This window comes from Scyliorhinus torazame, chromosome 8 (genome assembly GCF_047496885.1).
Source record: "Scyliorhinus torazame isolate Kashiwa2021f chromosome 8, sScyTor2.1, whole genome shotgun sequence".
NCBI lineage: Eukaryota > Metazoa > Chordata > Chondrichthyes > Carcharhiniformes > Scyliorhinidae > Scyliorhinus > Scyliorhinus torazame.
The window spans coordinates 9,678,198-9,696,992 of record NC_092714.1 but is presented as its reverse complement, the minus strand read 5'-3'; the positions used below and the strand labels follow the sequence as shown (position 1 = coordinate 9,696,992).

At 51.3% G+C, this 18,795-nt stretch overlaps 1 protein-coding gene across 5 annotated transcripts in view; it reads right to left on the bottom strand.

The window, feature by feature from the left end:
- robo1 (roundabout, axon guidance receptor, homolog 1 (Drosophila)) overlaps window positions 1–18,795 on the bottom strand; it is a 1,056,574-nt gene that overhangs the window by 410,398 nt on the left and 627,381 nt on the right. For all 5 annotated transcript variants that reach the window (XM_072513063.1, XM_072513065.1, XM_072513062.1 and 2 more), the window contains one exon: window positions 1,567–1,893. In XM_072513063.1, coding sequence (XP_072369164.1) covers window positions 1,567–1,893 — 327 coding nt within the window. The remainder of the gene's footprint in view (window positions 1–1,566; window positions 1,894–18,795) is intronic.

Sequence of the window (18,795 nt, the reverse complement as noted above, 5' to 3'; positions counted from 1 at the left end):
TATCGGGAGGGTGCGTGCGTGGGCACACAGGCTGTGCAATATGAGGAGTGAATTGTCCCTTTTATCCACTGTATAGTGTGCATGTACCAATGCTGACACTCAGGGACACATGGAATGCAGCGCTTTACCCATAGAACTGCAAGTTTACCTTACGCCCAAATTAAAATCAAACCAATCTACATTGAACAAAGGAAACACAAGTTGCCTCAGTCACAACAGTGACATCTTGGATCAGAATCAGAAAATCTCCTTGGTTTTTTTTTACTGCACGCTGAGTAGACAGAGCAGCTGGAAGCAATCAAAACTCTGTCATTATGAAGGAGAGACCCTTCTATCAAGTCTCTGCCTTGTCCAATATCATCCCAAGGGTTATTTTATGCCAGCATAGAATGAGAAACTCACCCTTAAACTGATGCAATCGATGTGTGAGGCTCTTAACGCATCCTTTCAAGCTGCAGGCATCACTCTCGATCCCAGTGAGAGATCTGTACCCACCAGTACTTCACCTCGGAGTCAGATAGCTCAAAGTACTCTCTCTCTATAGTCCACGGATGGCCTGTACCATTCGCTGACCTATCCCCAAGTGAAGTTACAGCTACATCTTTATCGTAGAAAGGCACCTCAGACACAGATGGATGAAATGTACTTCACGGTTTTATATTCACTTAAGCGTTTTCCATTATTCAGAGGAGACTAAAGCAGCTTCAGTGATCAAAGAAACATTCACAATCTCTTTTTTTCCTCTCCTCTTACCTATTTATCCAATAAACTAAAAGGTTAAAGTTCACACGCAAATGAAATGTGAGCATTGGGATCACGTGACTAGAGTCAATGGACAGAATTCTCCGTCCCGGCAGCCGACCAATGGGGTTTCCCATTTATCATAGATTATCATAGATTATCATAGAATTTACAGTGCAGAAGGAGGCCATTCGGCCCATCGAGTCTGCACCGGCTCTTGGAAAGAGCACCCTACCCAAGGTCCACACCTCCACCCTATCCCCATAACCCAGTAGCCCCACCCAACACTAAGGGCAATTTTGGACACTAAGGGCAATTTATCATGGCCAATCTACCTAACCTGCACATCTTTGGACTGTGGGAGGAAACCGGAGCACCCGGAGGAAACCCACGCACACACGGGGAGGATGTGCAGACTCCGCACAGACAGTGACCCAAGGCCGGAATCGAACCTGGGACCCTGGAGCTGTGAAGCAATTGTGCTATCCAAAATGCTACCGTGCTGCCCATTTTGGGCACCCTCCACGCCGTCAGGAAGTCCACGGGCATGAGTGCGCTGCCGGCGAAACGGAAGATCCCGCTGACGGAGAATCCAGCCCAGTGTCTGTTTTTTCATGTTTTATGTGTTAATGACAAAGCAGAAATGCAAATAGACACAACTGAATTCATGTGGCTGACACAACCCACACCTCTAACCAATGCTGCTGGGCAGTTTGAGGGGTTAATTCAGCTCATCCACCCCCTGGAATGGCCCAACAACCCCCAGGGCCTCAACATGGACGCTCCAGACCAGCTCCTCGCTGAGCAAAGCGTTTGCCGACTTACGTGCCACCTCCAGCGAGGCGTTGTGGCTAATCGCCTCTCCCAGGTAGTTCCGGGCCACGCAGACGTAGCTGCCCTCGTCGGGCCTGCTCCTCCGGCCGTGGACGATGCGCAGGAAGAACAAGGAGCCGCTGGGCAGGAGCATGCGGTGAGAGCGGGGGTCGTCCTTGTCCGTCTCCACCCGCTCGCCGTCCTTGTACCATTCGATGGTGGGGTTCGGCCTCCCTTCCGCCTTGCAGTTCAGAGTGGCCGGCTCCCCCTTGGACACGATCAGATCGGAGGGGTGTTCGGCAATCCGGGGCGGGAAGTCCTCCTGGCGAAGGCGGGATCCTGAGAAAGACAAAGAAAGAAAAGAGTTAACAAAGGAGATTAGGCTTCCATCTTAATTTGGTTGAGGATTCGGGACCTTTTCAACCTCTGTAGCATCTCCCACCCATGTGTTCATCTCAGATCAGCTGCTCCTGATCCGTGATTTGTTACCAGTAGACTGGACTATTCCATTGCATTCCCAGCCTCCCTTCGATATTCCACCCCCGCCTCCCCAATAAACATAAACTCATCCAAAACTCTACCCGAACTTGTAACAACTGGGCGGCACAGTAGCACAGTAGTTAGCACTGTCGCTTCACAGCGCCAGGGACCGGGGTTCGATTCCCTGCTATGTCACTGTCTGTGCGGAGTCTGCACGTTACCCCCGTGTCTGCGTGGGTTTCCTCCGGGTGCTCCGGTTTCCTCCCACAGTCCAAAGATGTGCAGGTTAGGTGGATTGGCCGTGTCAAATTGCCCTCAGTGTCCAAAAACAAAGGTTCGGTGGGGTTACTGGGATAGGGTGGAGGTGTGGGCTTAATTGGGGTGCTCTTTCTGAATGCCGGAGCAGACTCGATGTGCCGAGCACTGTAAATTCTATGATTCTAAGTCTCATTTTCCTGAGTTCGCTCATTTACGATTAGTCCCTGATCTAGCAGAGCTTCAATTTTAAACATCTGTCCCTTATTGCCAGCGGCCTCCCCCCCCCCCCCCCCCCCATCTCTGGCTTCTCCAACGGCCCTGAAACCCTCTTGAAATTGGTGTGTTCCTCCAATACTGTCCGTTTCTGCCCCGATTATAATCACTCCACTATTGACGGCCGAGACTACACCTGTGAAATCACCTCCCGAAACCCCTCCATCTCTCTAACTCATTGTTTCTTTATTAAATATAAATTTAGAGTACCCAATTCATTTCTTTCTCAATTACGGGGTAATTTAGCACGGCCAAGCGACCTACCCTGCACATCTTTGGGTTTAGTGGGTGTGAGGTGTGAGGCCCACGCAGACACGGGGAGAATGTGCAAACTCCAGACGGACAGTGACCCAGAGCCGGGATCGAACCCAGGTCCTCGGCGCTGTGAGACAGCAGTGCTAGCCACTGCACCAGGGGAAATTCAGGATCAGTGAGAGAGTCAGGGACAGTGAGAGAGCCAGGATCTGCAAGGGCCCAGGCCATGGGTGAGTGAGGGCAGGATGGGGGGTCACAGGAGGGGCAGGGGCAGGTGTTGCCTCCCATTGAGCACACAGCCCTGCTCTCCTCTCCCCCTTCCTGAGGCTGGGTCCCTGGTGAGGCACTGAGTGCCATACAACAAGGGGCTCCCTCCCAGAAGTCCACAAGTCAACAAAACAGGGTTTGCCTTTCAGATACTCAACATGGTGACTGCCTCACCTGCTCCTGGCTGAAGTGATCAGGCCCTGAGGTGGACATCAATGAGGTGATGCTGAATTATCATTTGAGTGACAAGGCCATCCACAATAAAAATTAATTGACACAGAGGCAGGAGAATGGCAAGGTTCCCAGGCGGCACCTCCCCTACCCGAATAATTGCCCCCCTGTCTAAGACCCCATTTCAGGGGAGGCCATTAAATTGGATCCACATACATTGGTCAGTGGAGGGAATGCGCTCTTTAATATCCAATTGGATGTTCTTTGAATGTCACTCAAACAGCCTTTACATTCCGCGTCCAATACTGTTGTAATTGGATTGCAACAATCAAAGAAAACAAAAATAAATAAATTTTCCTCATACCCAATGATATTTCTCCCTGGGTTAACTTGCTTCAAAGTCATGAGCTTAGTTTGAATTCGCAGAGTTGGCAGAGCGACCTTTGGGTGGTTGGCGACATCTAACTAAAGCCCAAACTAAACTCAAGACAACTTGATGGAGGAGACTAAGGGAGCTCGGCGGGCGTGGGGTGGGGAGTAGCCGAGAGCTGGGGCCTCCTCCAGCGCGCCGGACTCGACACAGCACCAGGACAATCCAAGCCATCGCTGAGCCAGTCCTGTGATGAGGATCAGCTCGAGGTGCTCAGACGATCGGTTTCACAATGGGGAAAAGGCGAATTCGCACCCGAGCTGCCTGGCATGCAGCCAGCCAAGAGGAGGAAGGAATTAAAATCACATTTTCAAAAAGACCTTTTCCTTTTGTAAATGATGCCTTCCCTTGCCGCAATAGTTTACAGATTGGCGGTTCCATCTGAGCTTTACTCTTTGAGTTAGCAGCTGCTCGGCCTTCTCAAGCCAATAGCAATTCCACGCTTGTTCACTGAACCCAACTCTCAGACAGACAGAGCTTGAGAGCAAACCACAAAAAAGGTCCAATATAATTGCGTGGTTTTGTAAACAGTGACACGGGGAACAAGAGCAGAATTAGACACAGGGCTGCGTGGAGACAGCAGGGCAGTGGGGATTAGTTTGAGACTGATACAGCATTCCGGGTGACAGGCCATCATGGGATTGTCACGGAAACTGACTTCCAGTCCCGCGTCCAGCGCTTCCTGGGACATTGGTCAAGGTCTTTCGTGTCTGCGGCCTGTGCGGTCCAGAGCTGACACTGTGCACATGGGCAGAAATGAGACCACACAGCCACGGGGAAAGCACATGGAGAAGGGAGTACATAAGAGCATAAGTACATAGAAATAAGAGCAGACACAAATGACTCGCCCTTCAAACCTATTTCCCATTCAGTGAGATGATCTTCTACTTCAACCCCCTTTTCCAGCACTATCCCGCACCCCTCGATGTTTTTAATATGTCGAAATGTATTGAACATACTCAATGATGGAGCTTCCACAGCCCTCTGGGGCAGAGAATTCCAAAGATTCCTCCTCATCCTAAATGGACGACCTCTTATTCTGAGGCCGTGTCCCTAGTTCTAGACCCCCCCCCCCCCCACCCCCAACCAGAGGAAACAATCTTCCTGCATCAACCCTGTTGAGACCTGTAAGGATGTTGTACGTTTGAATAAGATCATCTCTCATTCTTCTGAACTCCAGAGAATAAAGACCCAGTCTACATCATCTTCCTCATAGGACAATCCCTCCACCCCAGAAATTAGTTTGGTGAACCTTCTTTGCATTCCCCATGCGGGAAAAAAAATCTTTCCTGAGGTAAGGAGACCAAAACTGTGCAGCCTCAAAAAAGGTGTAGCCTCACCAGAGCTCTATATAATTGCAGTAAGACCTCTTTGCTCCTGTGCTCAAATTCTCTTCTTTTTTTCTAAATTTAGAGTACCCAATTCATTTTTTCCAATTGAGGGGCAATTTAGCGTGACCAATCCACCCACCCTGCACATCTTTGGGTTGTGGGGGCGAAACCCACGCAAACACGGGGAGAATGTGCAAACTCCACACCGACAGTGACCCAGAGCCGGGATCGAACCTGGGACCTCGGCGCGGTGAGGCAGCAGTGCTAACCACCGCGCCACCGTGCTGCCCTCAAATTCTCTTCTAATAAAAGCCAACACATAATTTACCTTCTTGTACGTTAGCACGTTAGCTTTCAGTGATTCATTGACTTGAACAAGGACACCCAAGTCCCCTTGAGGTTCAACACTTCCCAGACACGCACCATTTAAGATATACTCTGTTCTCCCGGCTCTGGGTCACTGTCCGTTTGCACATTCTCCCCGTGATTGCGTGGGTTCCGTCCCCACAACCCAAAGATGTGCAGACTAGATGGATTGGCCAGGCTAAATTATTTCCCCTTAATTGGAAAAAAATGAATTGGGTACTCTAAATTAATTTAAAAAAAAGATATACTCTGTTCTCATGGAGTGGCATGGTGGCGCAGTGGTTAGCATTGCTGCCTCACGGCGCCAAGGAGAGCCCTGGGAGGTTGGGCTCTGGTCAGGGTGGAACCTTGGCACTGCCACCCAGGCACCCTGGCAGTGCCACCCTTTCTTGTTATCTAATCCGTTATTATAGATTCTAGCGTTTATCCCCACAACTGTTGACAGGCGAGCTGGTTTCTAGTTCTCCATTTCCTCTCTCTTTTCTTAAATGGTGGGGTGACATCTGCCACCTTCCAACCTTCAGGAACAATTCCAGCGTCTGTAGCATTGTGAAAGGTGGCCACCAATGCATCTCTTGGGCGGGATTCTCCCGCAACTGGCCGGATGGCCCGACGCTGGCGCCAAGAGCGGAGCGAACCACTCCGGCGACAGGCCGACCGGAAGGTGTGGAATCCTCCGCAATTCCGGGGGCTAGGCCGGTGGCAGAGGAGTTGGCACCGCGCCAACCGGCGCCGAAGGGCAGGCACGAGTTGACGCATGCGCAGGACCGCCGGCGTGGTTCCGCGCATGCGCAGACCGGCCAGCATATTTCCTGCGCATGCGCGGGGGGGTTCTTCACCGCGCCGGCCATGGCGGAGCCCTACAGAGGCAGGCGCGGAGGGAAGGAGTGCCCCCAAGGCACAAGCCCGCCCGCAGATCGGTGGGCCCCGATCGCGGGCGCCGGATCCCCCCCGCGACCCCCCCCCCCGAGGACTCATTGAGCCGGCATACAAGCCAGGTCCCGCCGTGATGGACCATGTCCATTTCACACTGGCGGGACTGGCCAGGAAACGACGGCCACCTGGCCCATCGGGGCCCAGAGAATTGCCGGGTGGGGGGGGGCTGCCAACGGCTCCCGACCGGCGCAGCGTAACCCCGCCCTCGCCCTAAAACCGGCGCTGGTGGGGGGTCGGAGAATCCCGCCCAGGGCAGAATCCTCCCATTGCGGGGCAGGGAAGGGGATGTTTCCCGCCGCTGTCGAGCTTCTTTTAAAAAAAATATATATTTACTAAAGTTTTTAACACAATTTTTCTCCCTTACAAACAATAAACCCCCCCCCTCCCCCCCCCCCACCCCCCGTAACAAAAAAAAAGAAACGAGAAATCTATAAATTTATCATATAAATTCTATGAAATCTTGCAGAGCAAGATATATCATAGAATTGAATGATTATCATAGAATTTGCAGTGCAGAAGGAGGCCATTCAGCCCATCGAGTCTGCACCGGCTCTTGGAAAGAGCACCCTACCCAAAGTCAACACCGCCACCCTATCCCCATAACCCAGTAACCCCACCCAACACTAAGGGCAATTTTGGACACTAAGGGCAATTTATCATGGCCAATCCACCTAACCTGCACATCTTTGGACTATGGGAGGAAACCGGAGCACCCGGAGGAAACCCACGCACACACGGGGAGAATGTGCAGATTCCGCACAGACAGTGACCCAAGCCGGAATCGAACCTGGGACCCTGGAGCTGTGAAGCAATTGTGCTATCCACAATGCTACCGTGCTGCCCCCTTATATATACATGGCAAAATAGTATTTTTACATAGCTTTGTACACTGGCTCTCTCCCGTACGTGCCAGTTTCCCCGACTCTTCATGTTATCTCTTGCTCATCCACCCCCCCCCAGGCAGCTCCCCCCCCCCCCCCCCCCCCCCCCAGGTTGCTGCTGCTGCTGACCGACCCTCCTCTAACGCTCCGCGGGATAGTCTAGGAACGGTTGCCACCGCCTGCGCTGTCGAGCTTCTGAAGTGCTCTTGGAGCTGCGCTAATCCAGGCAAGTGGAGAGTATTCCATCACACTCCTGACTTGCACCCCTTGATGGTGGACAGGCTTTGGGGGGGTCAGGAGGTGAGTTACTCACCGCAGGATTCTCAGCCTTTGACCTGCTCTTGTACTGCCTCAGTGTTTATGTGGCTAGTCCAGTTCAGTTTCGGGTCAATGATAACTCCCAGCATGTTGATGGTGGGGGATTCAGTCATGGTAATGCCTTTGAATATGAAGGGGAGATGGTTGGATTCGCTCTTGTTGGAGATGGGCACTGCCTGACATGTGTGTGGAACGAATGTTACTTGACGCCTGTCAGCCCAAGACTGAATGTTGTCCACTTCTTGATGCACTTCGACATGGACTGTTTTATTCTAAAGCATATTATAGCTATGGAGGTACTTTTGGAACTGCAGTAACATTTTGTAATGTTGGGATCACGGCAACCAATTTATACACAAGAACATTACACAGAAAGCAAATTGATAAAGACCAGTCAGCTGTTTCAGTGATGTTACTTCAGGAATCAATATTGGAACAGACAACAGAGGGAATTATCATGTGCTTCTTCAAATAGCACATTGGGATCTTTTATATTCACTTGAGAGAGCTGATGGGTGATGGGTTTGGAAGGTGCTGCCCAAGGAGCCTTGGTGAGTTGCTGCAGTGCATCTTGTAGATGGTGCACACGGCTGCCACTGTGCATCGGTGGTGGAGGGAGTTAATGTTGGAGGTGGTCGAAGGGGTGCCAATCCAGTGGGCTGTTTTGTTCTCGATGGTGTCTAGCTTCTTGAGTCTTGATGGAACTGCATTCACCCAGGCAAGTGGAGAGTTTTGTGGTAGCATGGTCCCTTTAAGGGGATGGGCTCTACGGGCCATGTGACCAGATTGGAGCCAATCACGCAGGAGCGGCACACACCCCGACCAATGGGGAGTTTGTGCAGGATCCTGGGAGCAGGGCCCCGGGCAGTGTGGACCAGGGAGCTGAAGAGTGAAGACCTCGTGTCCAGTGTTCTGTGTCTGATATCTAACTGCCTTTGCCATTCGTCAATAAACCCCTTTGTTTACTAGTAGAAACATCCAGTGAATGTCTTGAGCTACCACATTAGGGGCAGCACGGTAGCACAAGTGGATAGCACGGCGGCTTCACAGCGCCAGGGTCCCAGGTTCGAATCCCTGCTGGGCCACTGTCTGTGCGGAGTCTGCACGTTCTCCCCGTGTCTGCGTGGGTTTCCTCCGGGTGCTCCGGTTTCCTCCCACAGTCCAACGATGTGCAGGTTAGGTGGATTGGCCATGATAAATTGCCCTTAGTGTCCATAAAGGTTAAGAGGGGTTATTGGGTTGCGGGGATAGGGTGGAAGTGAGGGCGTAAGTGGGTCGGTGCAGACTCGATGGGCCGAATGGCCTCCTTCTGCACTGTATGTTTTACGGTATAAGTTCTCGATCGCAACCAACAGTTGTTGATTGAGGTGGAAAGGAAGGAACAGTTGAGAAAATAGAGAAGAGTCGGAATCATTGAAACCGTGAGTGGAAATGCCGATCATTTGGAAACTAAACCCATTTGACCAAGGGGATGACACCTGGAGTCAGTACATCGAACAACCCATTTCTTCTTTACCGTGGGTGGACTCAGAGGCGAAGACAAGACAAATTTAGATTTTTTTTTTTCCAATTAAGGGGCAATTTAGCGTGGCCAATCCACCTAACGTGCACATGTTTGAGTTGTGCGGGCGAAACCCACGCAGATACGGGGAGAATGTGCAAATCCCACACAGACAGTGACCCAGGACCGGGATTCGAACCCGGGTCCTCAGCGCCGTAGTCCCAATGCTAACCACTGCACCACCGTGCTGCACCAGAAGGCGATATTTCTGTCAATTTGCGGGCCCCAAACGTATAATTTAATCAGGAACCTCACATCCCAGAAGGCACCCTACTCGAAGACCTTTCACCAGATAGTGAAATAAGTTAAAGAACATTTTAACCCAAGACCCTTAATTATCCTCCAGCGTTATAAGTTCAACTCAGTGAGGGACCAAGAGGAGTCTGTCTGGGCCTTCATCGCCAGGCTTCACCAGCTTGCTGGGCACTGCGAGTTCGGGACTGCAATTAATGACATGTTGCACAATCAGCTGGTTTGTGGGATCCATAATCTTAATATCCAGAAGAAACTTCTAGCAGGGACCACAATTACGTTGGAACAAGCGACTGAGATGGCTCAGGCGACAGAGCGCGCCGCAAAAGGCACCATTGAGCACCAAAACATGGCTGAAGGGGAGGTTAACCAAGTATGGAGTGGTATGGCAGTGAGGTCTGTGGTGGAATCAACAGGCACAGCGCAGAACCAGACACGATGCTTGGGACAGGTCTGGATTTCAAGGAGTGGGAAGGAGACACAACGTCAATCCCAATCCGAGATGGATGGCTTTCATTGTGTGGAGGGGGGCATCGGCCGGGTTGGGGGGGGGGGGCATCCACAGGAGACCTGCCATGTTTGGAAGTTTGTGTGCTTTCGATGCAACTGAAGAGGGCACGTCCAAGTCTGTTGCCGCACGAGGCCAAGCGCGTCAATGGAAAAAGCAACAACAACTGCAGCAGTAGTTCGCGGTGGCACTGAAGATAGTTGAATAAGCTGGCTCCGGTTAAAATGGAACTCGACACCAGGTCTTCAGTGACTGTGGTGGGTGAGCAGAGCTCCCAATATCTTTGTGCAGGAACACAGTCTTTCAGCTTGAAGAGTACTCCAGCCAAGCTTTCAACACACACCAGGGAAATTTTGAAGATCCTCAGAACAGCCAATGCACCAGTGGCCTATGGAGGGCAGAAGGCCAATCTGCCTTTGGTTGTCATGCAAGAATATGGACCCAATCTGTTGGGAAGAGACTGGCTACAGAAGATTAGGGTCAACTGGCTGGAAGACTTCAAATATCTAATGGCATCCTCCAAAATGTCTTGAGGAGGCATGGAGACATCTTCCACAAGGAACTGGGCCAGAGTAAGGGCATAAAGGCCAAGATACATGCCAATCTGGATTCAACACCCAAGTTCTTCAGAGTCAGACCAGTGCCATATGCATTGCATCAGAAGGTTTACGTAGTTCTAAAGAGATTGAAAGAGCTGGGCATAATCAAGACACTTCGGTTTTCAGAGTGGACGGTAGTCCCTGTCCTTTAACTTGATCATTCAATAAGGATTCGTGGGGACTTTAAGATGACCATGAACAAAGCTGCCCAGCTCGATCGGTATCCGAATCCCCAAATTGAGGACCTCTACGCCAAGCTGGTGAGGAGGAGACACACCTGTACAAAATTGGACCTCAGTCAAGCCTACCTACAACTAGAGTTGAATGAGGAGTCTCAGAATTTGCGATAATCAATACCCATAAAGGTCTTTTCCAGTTTATCAGACTGTCATTCAGCATCACTTCAGCCTGCACTATCTTCCAGCGCACAATGGATAGTCTCTTCTAGGGAATTTGCACGGTGATGGTTCTCCTGGATGGCGTCACTGGCACTACATCAGCAGAATACATGGCCAGCCTAGAGGAAGTATTAAAGAGGCTTTGTGATGCAGGGATCTGCCTAAAATGCAAAAAGTGTACTTTTTAGGCCTCAGAAGTGACGTATCTAGGATTTTGTGTTGATGCAACAGGGTAGCATGCTTTGGAAGGAAAGGTCAAGACCATACCAGACATCCCTGCACCGAAAAATATCAGCGAGCTTAAATCCTTCCTCAGTCGAGTCAGTTACTATGGAAGGTGGATTCTCTCTGGTTGGAGATGTTCATTCCCTGGCACTTGTGTGGAATTAATACACAGCTAATAATAATCTTTATTGTCACAAGTAGGTTGACATTAACACTGCAATGGTTACTGTGAAAACCCCCTAGTCGCCACATTCCGGCGCCTGTTCGGGTACACAGAGGGAGAATTCAGAATGTCCAGTTCACCTAACAGGCGCCGGAATGTGGTGACTACGGGCTTTTCACAGGAACTTCATTTGAAGCCTACTTGTGACAATAAGCGATTTTCATTTTCAAGCACGTCTTTTGGGACTTGTGGGAGGAAACCGGAGCACCCGGAGGAAACCCACGCAGACACAGGGAGAACGTGCAGACTCCGCACAGACAGTGACCCAAGCCGGGAATCGAACCTGGGACCCTGGTGCTGTGAAGCAACAATGCTAACCACTGTGCTACCGTGCCACCATATGGGGAGAGAGCGGGGCAGTAAGATTAATTAGGAACAGATACAGAGCTATGGTGTGCTGAGATTAGTTTGGGACTGACGCAGGGCTATGGGGCAGAGTAGGGTAGTGGGGCTAGTTGAAATGAAATGAAATGAAAATCGCTTATTGTCACAAGTAGGCTTCAAATGAAGTTACTGTGAAAAGCCCCTAGTCGCCACATTCCGGCGCCTGTTCGGGGAGGCTGGTACGGGAATTGTAGGATTAATACACAGCTATGGAAGCTAGCAGGGCAATGATTGCATTCGGAATGATTTTGTGAAGAGCTAGCATTAAAATGATGGGCTGAGTTGCCTCACTCTATGCTGTAAATCTCTGAGAGGCTCTATGATTTGGTGTCTGGAGCATGGGCTGTCCAGTGAAACAGAATCATTGCTGACAGAATATCGATACTCTCAGGAGGGGGCAGGGGTACACTTGAGGGGGGTAAGTGTGTAAAGTATGGGGGGTAAAGTCACCATATTACCAATGACCATAGGCTGCTTTCTCCTTTGAGGAGGAGAGCTGACTGCTGGTGATTTAACCTGAGCGTCACCACACCTCAGGCGAGGGGCAAGGGGTGTGGGTGTAGGGGACAGGGAAATATGTGTAGACAGCATTCCGAGTATTGTAAGAAAGTGTTAATAGCGATTTGATGATTGCATTCGCCCAGGGGCTGGGACTGATTTGACAGTCACCCAGTACACAATACTCATTGTTCCGTTTACAGTAAGTGCTTGTCAGTTGCATTTTACTCAAATTCGATTTAGTGGATTAAAGAAAGAATGTCAGAGTTAATCAAGATCATGCAAAAGCCCACAAACACCGATAAACATCTCTCCTCTTTGACACGTCTGTGAAGTTACACCAGCTCCAGAGAATTGTGGGCAACGTTGAATAGTTACCCCCAGTCCCAATGAACAGGCAACAGATCAAAGAGCAAAGGTTATCGTGTTGTTTGCTGTGGTTCAGAGGGGAGCGGGTCACCTGAGTCGGGGGGGTTGTAGGAGTTTGGAAATACATTCCGCGGTTCGAACACTCCCAGTGCAGCACTGAGGAAACGCGAAAGCTACCACAGTATTGTGAAGGAGTTTGCAGGTTTTCTTTCTGATGCCTTGGCTGTTATTTATTCCTCAAACAGCGTCACTAATAAAACATATGGACGTGATTTAACGGGAAACCCACACTCCTGCTTTGGGTGTGTTCAGCAGGGTGTTTCTCAGTGCCTCCCGCATCGAGAATGGCCCTCTATCAAACGGTACTTGGGGTTTTTTTGGCCTCAGAGAGGAAACCCCCCCCCCCCCCCCCCCCCCCCCCCCCCGCCCCCCCGGCCGCACTCGCCTTTATTTCCATTTTTAAATGCCGCCCCGAATCGGTGGACCCCCTTCAGCATCCGCACCGTGGCTTCGGAACCCACCCAATGCCCCAACTAACCTGAGAGGGGGTCCGCGAGCACCCCCCCTCACCCTCTTCATAAGGGGCGGGGCACCCCCCGGGCCCGGTCCCTGCCAAGGGCAACCTGGTAGCCCGGCACCTTGGCACTGTAAGCCCGATAGTACCTCTGCCAGCCTAGTCGTTTCACACAGGCACCCTGATGCCAGACTGGCAGCACCATGGTGCCCAAGTGGCATCGCGGGTGCTAGAGTACCACCCAGCCCAGAGCCCAACCACCCCGGGGCCTCCGACGGATGGGGGACACCCACCCCCCCCCCGACGGATGGGGGACACCCATCCCCCCCCTCCCCACCTCAGGCACCTTTACGGCTCGTCCAACTTTGTGTGGAGCAGTGTTAAACGACGCCATGGCGAGTTCACCCTGGCTCGGGCGTTCGCTCCCGGGCCTCGGGAGCATCAGCAGCCGACATATTCAATTAAGTCTCATGGCTCACTTTAATGTGTGAATCTGGATCGCGCCCAGCAATTTTAGAGTACCCAATTATGTTTCTTCCAATTAAAGGGCAATTTAAGGTTCGCCCTGTGTCTGCGTGGGTTTCCTCCGGGTGCTCCGGTTTCCTCCCACAAGTCCCGAAAGACGTACTTGTTAGGTGAATTGGACATTCTGAATTCTCCCTCTGTGTATCCGAACAGGCGCCGGAATGTGGCGACGAGGGGATTTCCACAGTAACTTCATTGCAGTTTTAATGTAAGCCTACTTGTGACAATAAAGATTATTATTAGAAGGTGGTGATGAGCTGCCTTCTTGAACCGCTGCAGTTCCTGAGGTGTAGGTACACCCACAGTGCTGTTCGGGAGGGGGTTCCAGGATTTTGACCCAGTGACAGTGAAAGAACAACAATATATTTCCAAGTTAGGATGGTGAATGTCTTGAAGGGGAACCTCCAGATGTTAGTGTCCCCATGTATCTGCTGCATGAATCTGTCTTTCTAGTTCATAGAGGTTGCAGTTTGGGAGATGCTGCTCCCTAAGGAGCCTTGGTGAGTTCTTGCAGTACACACTATTGTGCGTTGGTGTTCGAGGGAATTAATGTTTTTGGAAGGGGTGCCAATTAAGCAGACTGCTTTGTCCCAGGTGGTGTTGAGCTTCTTGAATGTTGTTGGAGCCGCACTCATCCAGGCAAGTGGAGAGTATTCCATCACACTCCTGATCTGTTCCTTGCAGATGGTGGACAGGCTTTGGGGAGTCAAGAGGTGAGTTACTCTCCATTGAGATGCAGAGCAGTTGGAATGGGCCTTGGAATGATGCAACCTCAACATAGAAATCTTCAAGTAATTGCCCCTCTGACACAGAGGCCTCAAATCACACTAGGCCACCTGGTGAAGATGGAGGTTTCAGAACTCACAAGGCTGCCTGGTGCAGAGGCCTCAAAGCACATCCATCCTTCTGCTGCACCCTCTCAATCCGGGGATTGGTACAGTCAAGAAGGTTCCTGCAAGAATTAATTTGTAACAGACTAGCAAACAGAGCTTAAATGAAGAACCATGGGCTGGATTCTCCATTATTGGGAATATGTCCCCACGCCAGCGGCAGAACGGTGGAGTTTTACTCCGGAAAATCCTGGATCAAAGGGACACGAATTCCCAGCCCTGCAGAGGGCTAACAGGGACCCGGAGTAAACCCTTGTGCTGCAGATACGGGCCCCCGCACTTCCGACTCGCCATGCTCCATGGCGGACCCGGACCGCAGAGCCAGACCCAAGAGACCCCACAATCGGCCGGGCGCCCGACCCTCGTACCCCGCACAATCATTCCCCGGCCGTCTCTAAGGCTCCCCATGGCCTCCGATTGGCCCGCTCCAACCGGCAATAGCAGGTTAGTTCCACGGCGTCGGGTTCTCGGCCAATCGGGGGCAGTGAATGTCGGAGCGGGCCTCTGGCAATGGCCCCCGGCGGCGTGGCGTACGTGACGCTGCTTTTCAGTGCCCGGAGAATCGGCGTCAGGTCCGATTTCGCCGTCGAGGTGCTGAGAATCCAGCCTCATTGTGTACATGCACGTATGGGCGGCATGTGGCGCAGTGGTTAGCACTGGGACTGTAGCGCTGAGGACCCGGGTTCGAATCCCGGCCCTGGGTCACTGTCCGTGTGGAGTTTGCACATTCTCCCCCGTGTTTGCGGTTCACCCCCACAACCCAAAGATGTGCAGGTTAGGTGGATTGGCCACGCTAAATTGCCCTTAATTGGAAAAACAAACAAATAAATAATTGGGTACTCTAAAAAAAAGTTTGAATGTGTACATATTACTCTCTCTTTGACTGAAAGGGTTAACGTTAGCAGGGAAAGGGATTCAGGGCTCGGCTGTGAGGTGTAAAGTTCCGAATGTTTTACAGGAGAGGCCATTTCCTGGATTTATAATGCTAATTATAATGTACTTCATCCGTCCATTCACTGATTGAGCTGAATGTCAGTGACTGCAGCAAGGTATTTAAGGGATTAGGGTTAGACAAATCCCTTTGGGAAAGGAATGTACCGCAACTATTTTTGTAGTTGAATCTCTGGGGGTTTTGTCCGGTTGAAATGCTAATGTTTTATAGATACCAACCCAGATGCAGTGAGTTGGTACAAACCGCAGGTACATTTACCCTGGTCAGCTTGTTTCTGTGCGAATTCCTCCGTACGCACTGGGTTAAGTTTGGAGGCTGACCTCTTATGGCTGAGCAGGTGGTGCATTCCGCACAAGGCCATCGTTAAAGGGGCCGCCCCTCGACAAAATACTGCACTCACTCAACAAAGCAGCTCGCAAACAGAAGGCAGGAGGGGAGGGAGGGACGCAGAATGAGGGTGGGTTGCAGAATGAGAGAGTGATGCAGGAGGAAGGAGGAATGAGGGTGGGATGTGGAATGAGGGTGGGATGCGGAATCATATCATATGTAGTGCAGAAGGAGGCCATTCGGCCAATCGAGTCTGCACCGGCCCTTGGAAAGAGCACCCTACTTAAGCCCCACACCTCCACCCTATCCTTGTGACCCCACCTAACCTTTGTGGAGACTAAGGGCAATTTATCATGGCCAATCCACCTAACCTGCACATCTTTGGACTGTGGGAGGAAACCGGAGCACCCGGAGGAAACCTACGCACACACGGGGAGAACGTGCAGACTCCGCACAGACAGTGACCCAGCGGGGAATCGAACCTGGGACCCTGGAGCTGTGAAGCAACAGTGCTAACCACTGTATTACTCTGCTGCCCCAAATATGGGAGGGATGCAGAATGACGGAGGGATGCGGAATGAGGGAGGGATGCGGAATGAGGGAGGGATGCGGACTGAGGGAGGGATGCAGAATGAGGGAGGGATGCAGAATGAGGGAGGGATGCAGAATGAGGGAGGGATGCAGAATGAGGGAGGGATGCAGAATGAGGGAGGGATGCGGAAGGAGGGAGGGATGCGGACTGAGGGAGAGATGTGAACTGAGGGAGGGATGCAGACTGAGGGAGGGATGCGGAATGAGGGACGGATGTGGAATGAGGGAGGGATGCGGAATGAGGGAGGGATGCGGACTGAGGGAGGGATGCGGACTGAGGGAGGGATGCGGACTGAGGGACGGATGTGGAATGAGGGAGGGATGCGGAATGAGGGAGGGATGCGGAATGAGGGAGGGATGCGGACTGAGGGAGGGATGCAGACTGAGGGACGGATGCAGACTGAGGGAGGGATGCGGAATGAGGGACGGATGCGGAATGAGGGAGGGATGCGGAATGAGGGAGGGATGCGGACTGAGGGAGGGATGCGGACTGAGGGAGGGATGCGGGAATGAGGGACGGATGCGGAATGAGGGACGGATGTGGAATGAGGGACGGATGCGGAATGAGGGACGGATGTGGAATGAGGGAGGGATGCGGAATGAGGGAGGGATGCGGACTGAGGGAGGGATGCGGACTGAGGTTGGGGCTTCCATAGCGAAAGGAAATTCTTCTTTCGCAGGTTTATGATGTTACGACACAGGCGCGTGAGGAAGCTCGGTGCTGTGTGTTGGTTCAAACACCTCCTGGAAGAGGCTGATGTCACTGCAAGCAAAATAGTCTCTGGGATCGTGTGTATTACACAGAGCTCTGCTGGTACATTCATTAAGTACCGATCGCGCTGGCTGTGAATCAACACATTTGGGGATGCCATTTGTGGCTACATTCGGCCCATCTGCTCCATACTGGTATTCATGTTCTGCACAAGCCTCTTTCCACCTCTCTTCAGATCATCCTATCAGTTTATCGTTCTATTCTTTTCTCCTTCATGAGTTTATCCAGCTTCCCCTTCAATAGATTTCCACATAATCCCTACATTAAGAAGGTGGTCATTCGGCCCATCGAATAAGTGCCGACTCTTTGAAAGAGCACCTGACTTAGGCTCACTCCCCCACCCTATCCCCGTATCCCCATTAACCTTCATATCTTTGGATACTAAGGGGGAATTTAGCCTGTCCAATCCACCTTATCTGCTCATCTTTGGACTGTGGGAGCACCCGGTGGAAACCCACGCAGGCACGTCACCCAAGGCAGGAATCGAACCCGGGCCCCTGGCTCTATGAGGCAGCAGTGCTAACCACTGTGACACTGTGCTGCCCCAACACTTTTCACCTCCGCCATTCTTTGTGGGAGTGCCCGACTCACCACTCTCTGGGTAATGAATTCCGTATTTAATTTAAAAAAAACAATTTAGAGTACCCAATTCATTTTTCCCAATTAAGCAGCAATTTAGCGTGGCCAATCCACCTACCCTGCACCTCTGTGAGTTGTGGGGGCGAAACCCACGCAAACACAGGGAGAATGTGCAAACTCCACACGGACAGTGGCCCAGAGCCGGGATCGAACCTGGGACCTCAGCGCCGCCACCGTACTGCCCTCCTATTTAATTTATTAAGGGCCGTCTTGTATTGATGGCCCCTAGTTCTGGTGACCCCTGCCCAAAACACATGTTTGGAACCCTTTTCCTTAAACTGCTAGATCACCTAGGGGCTGGTTCAGCACGGGGATAAATCGCTGGCTTTTAAAGCAGACCAAGGCAGGCCAGCAGCACGGTTCAATTCCCATTCCAGCCTCCCCAAACAGGTGCCGGAATGTGGCGACTAGGGGCTTTTCACAGTAACTTCATTTGAAGCCTACTTGTGACAATAAGTGATTTTCATTTCATAAGAACAAAAGAATTGGGAGCAGGAGTAGGCCACCTGGCCCCTTGAGCCTGCTCCGCCATTTAATGAGATCATGGCTGATCTTTGTGGACTCAGCTCCACTGTCCGGCCCGTACACCATATCCCGAAATCCCTTTATTCTTTAGAAAGGTATCTATCTTTTTCTTTAAAAAGTTTAAAGAAGGAGCCTCAACTGCTTCACTGGGCAAGGAATTCCAGAGATTCACAACCCTTTGGGTGAAGAAGTTCCTCCTATACTCCGTCCTAAATCTACTTCCACTTATTTTGAGGCTATGCCCCCTAGTTCTGCTTTCCCCGATCAGTGGAAACAACCTGCCCGCATCTATCCTATCTATTCCCTTCATAATTCTATATGTTTCAATAAGATCCCCCCGCATCCTTCTCAACTCCAATGAGTACAGTCCCAGTCTACTCATTTCATTTCATTTTCATTTCACCGTTTCATTTTAAATTGACTTTACGAGATTTTTGTTAGCCAGAGTGACAATGGCAGTTATGCGGAATCAGGTCACAGATCATCCAAGATCTCAAGAACGTTGGAACGGGGCTGAATGGCC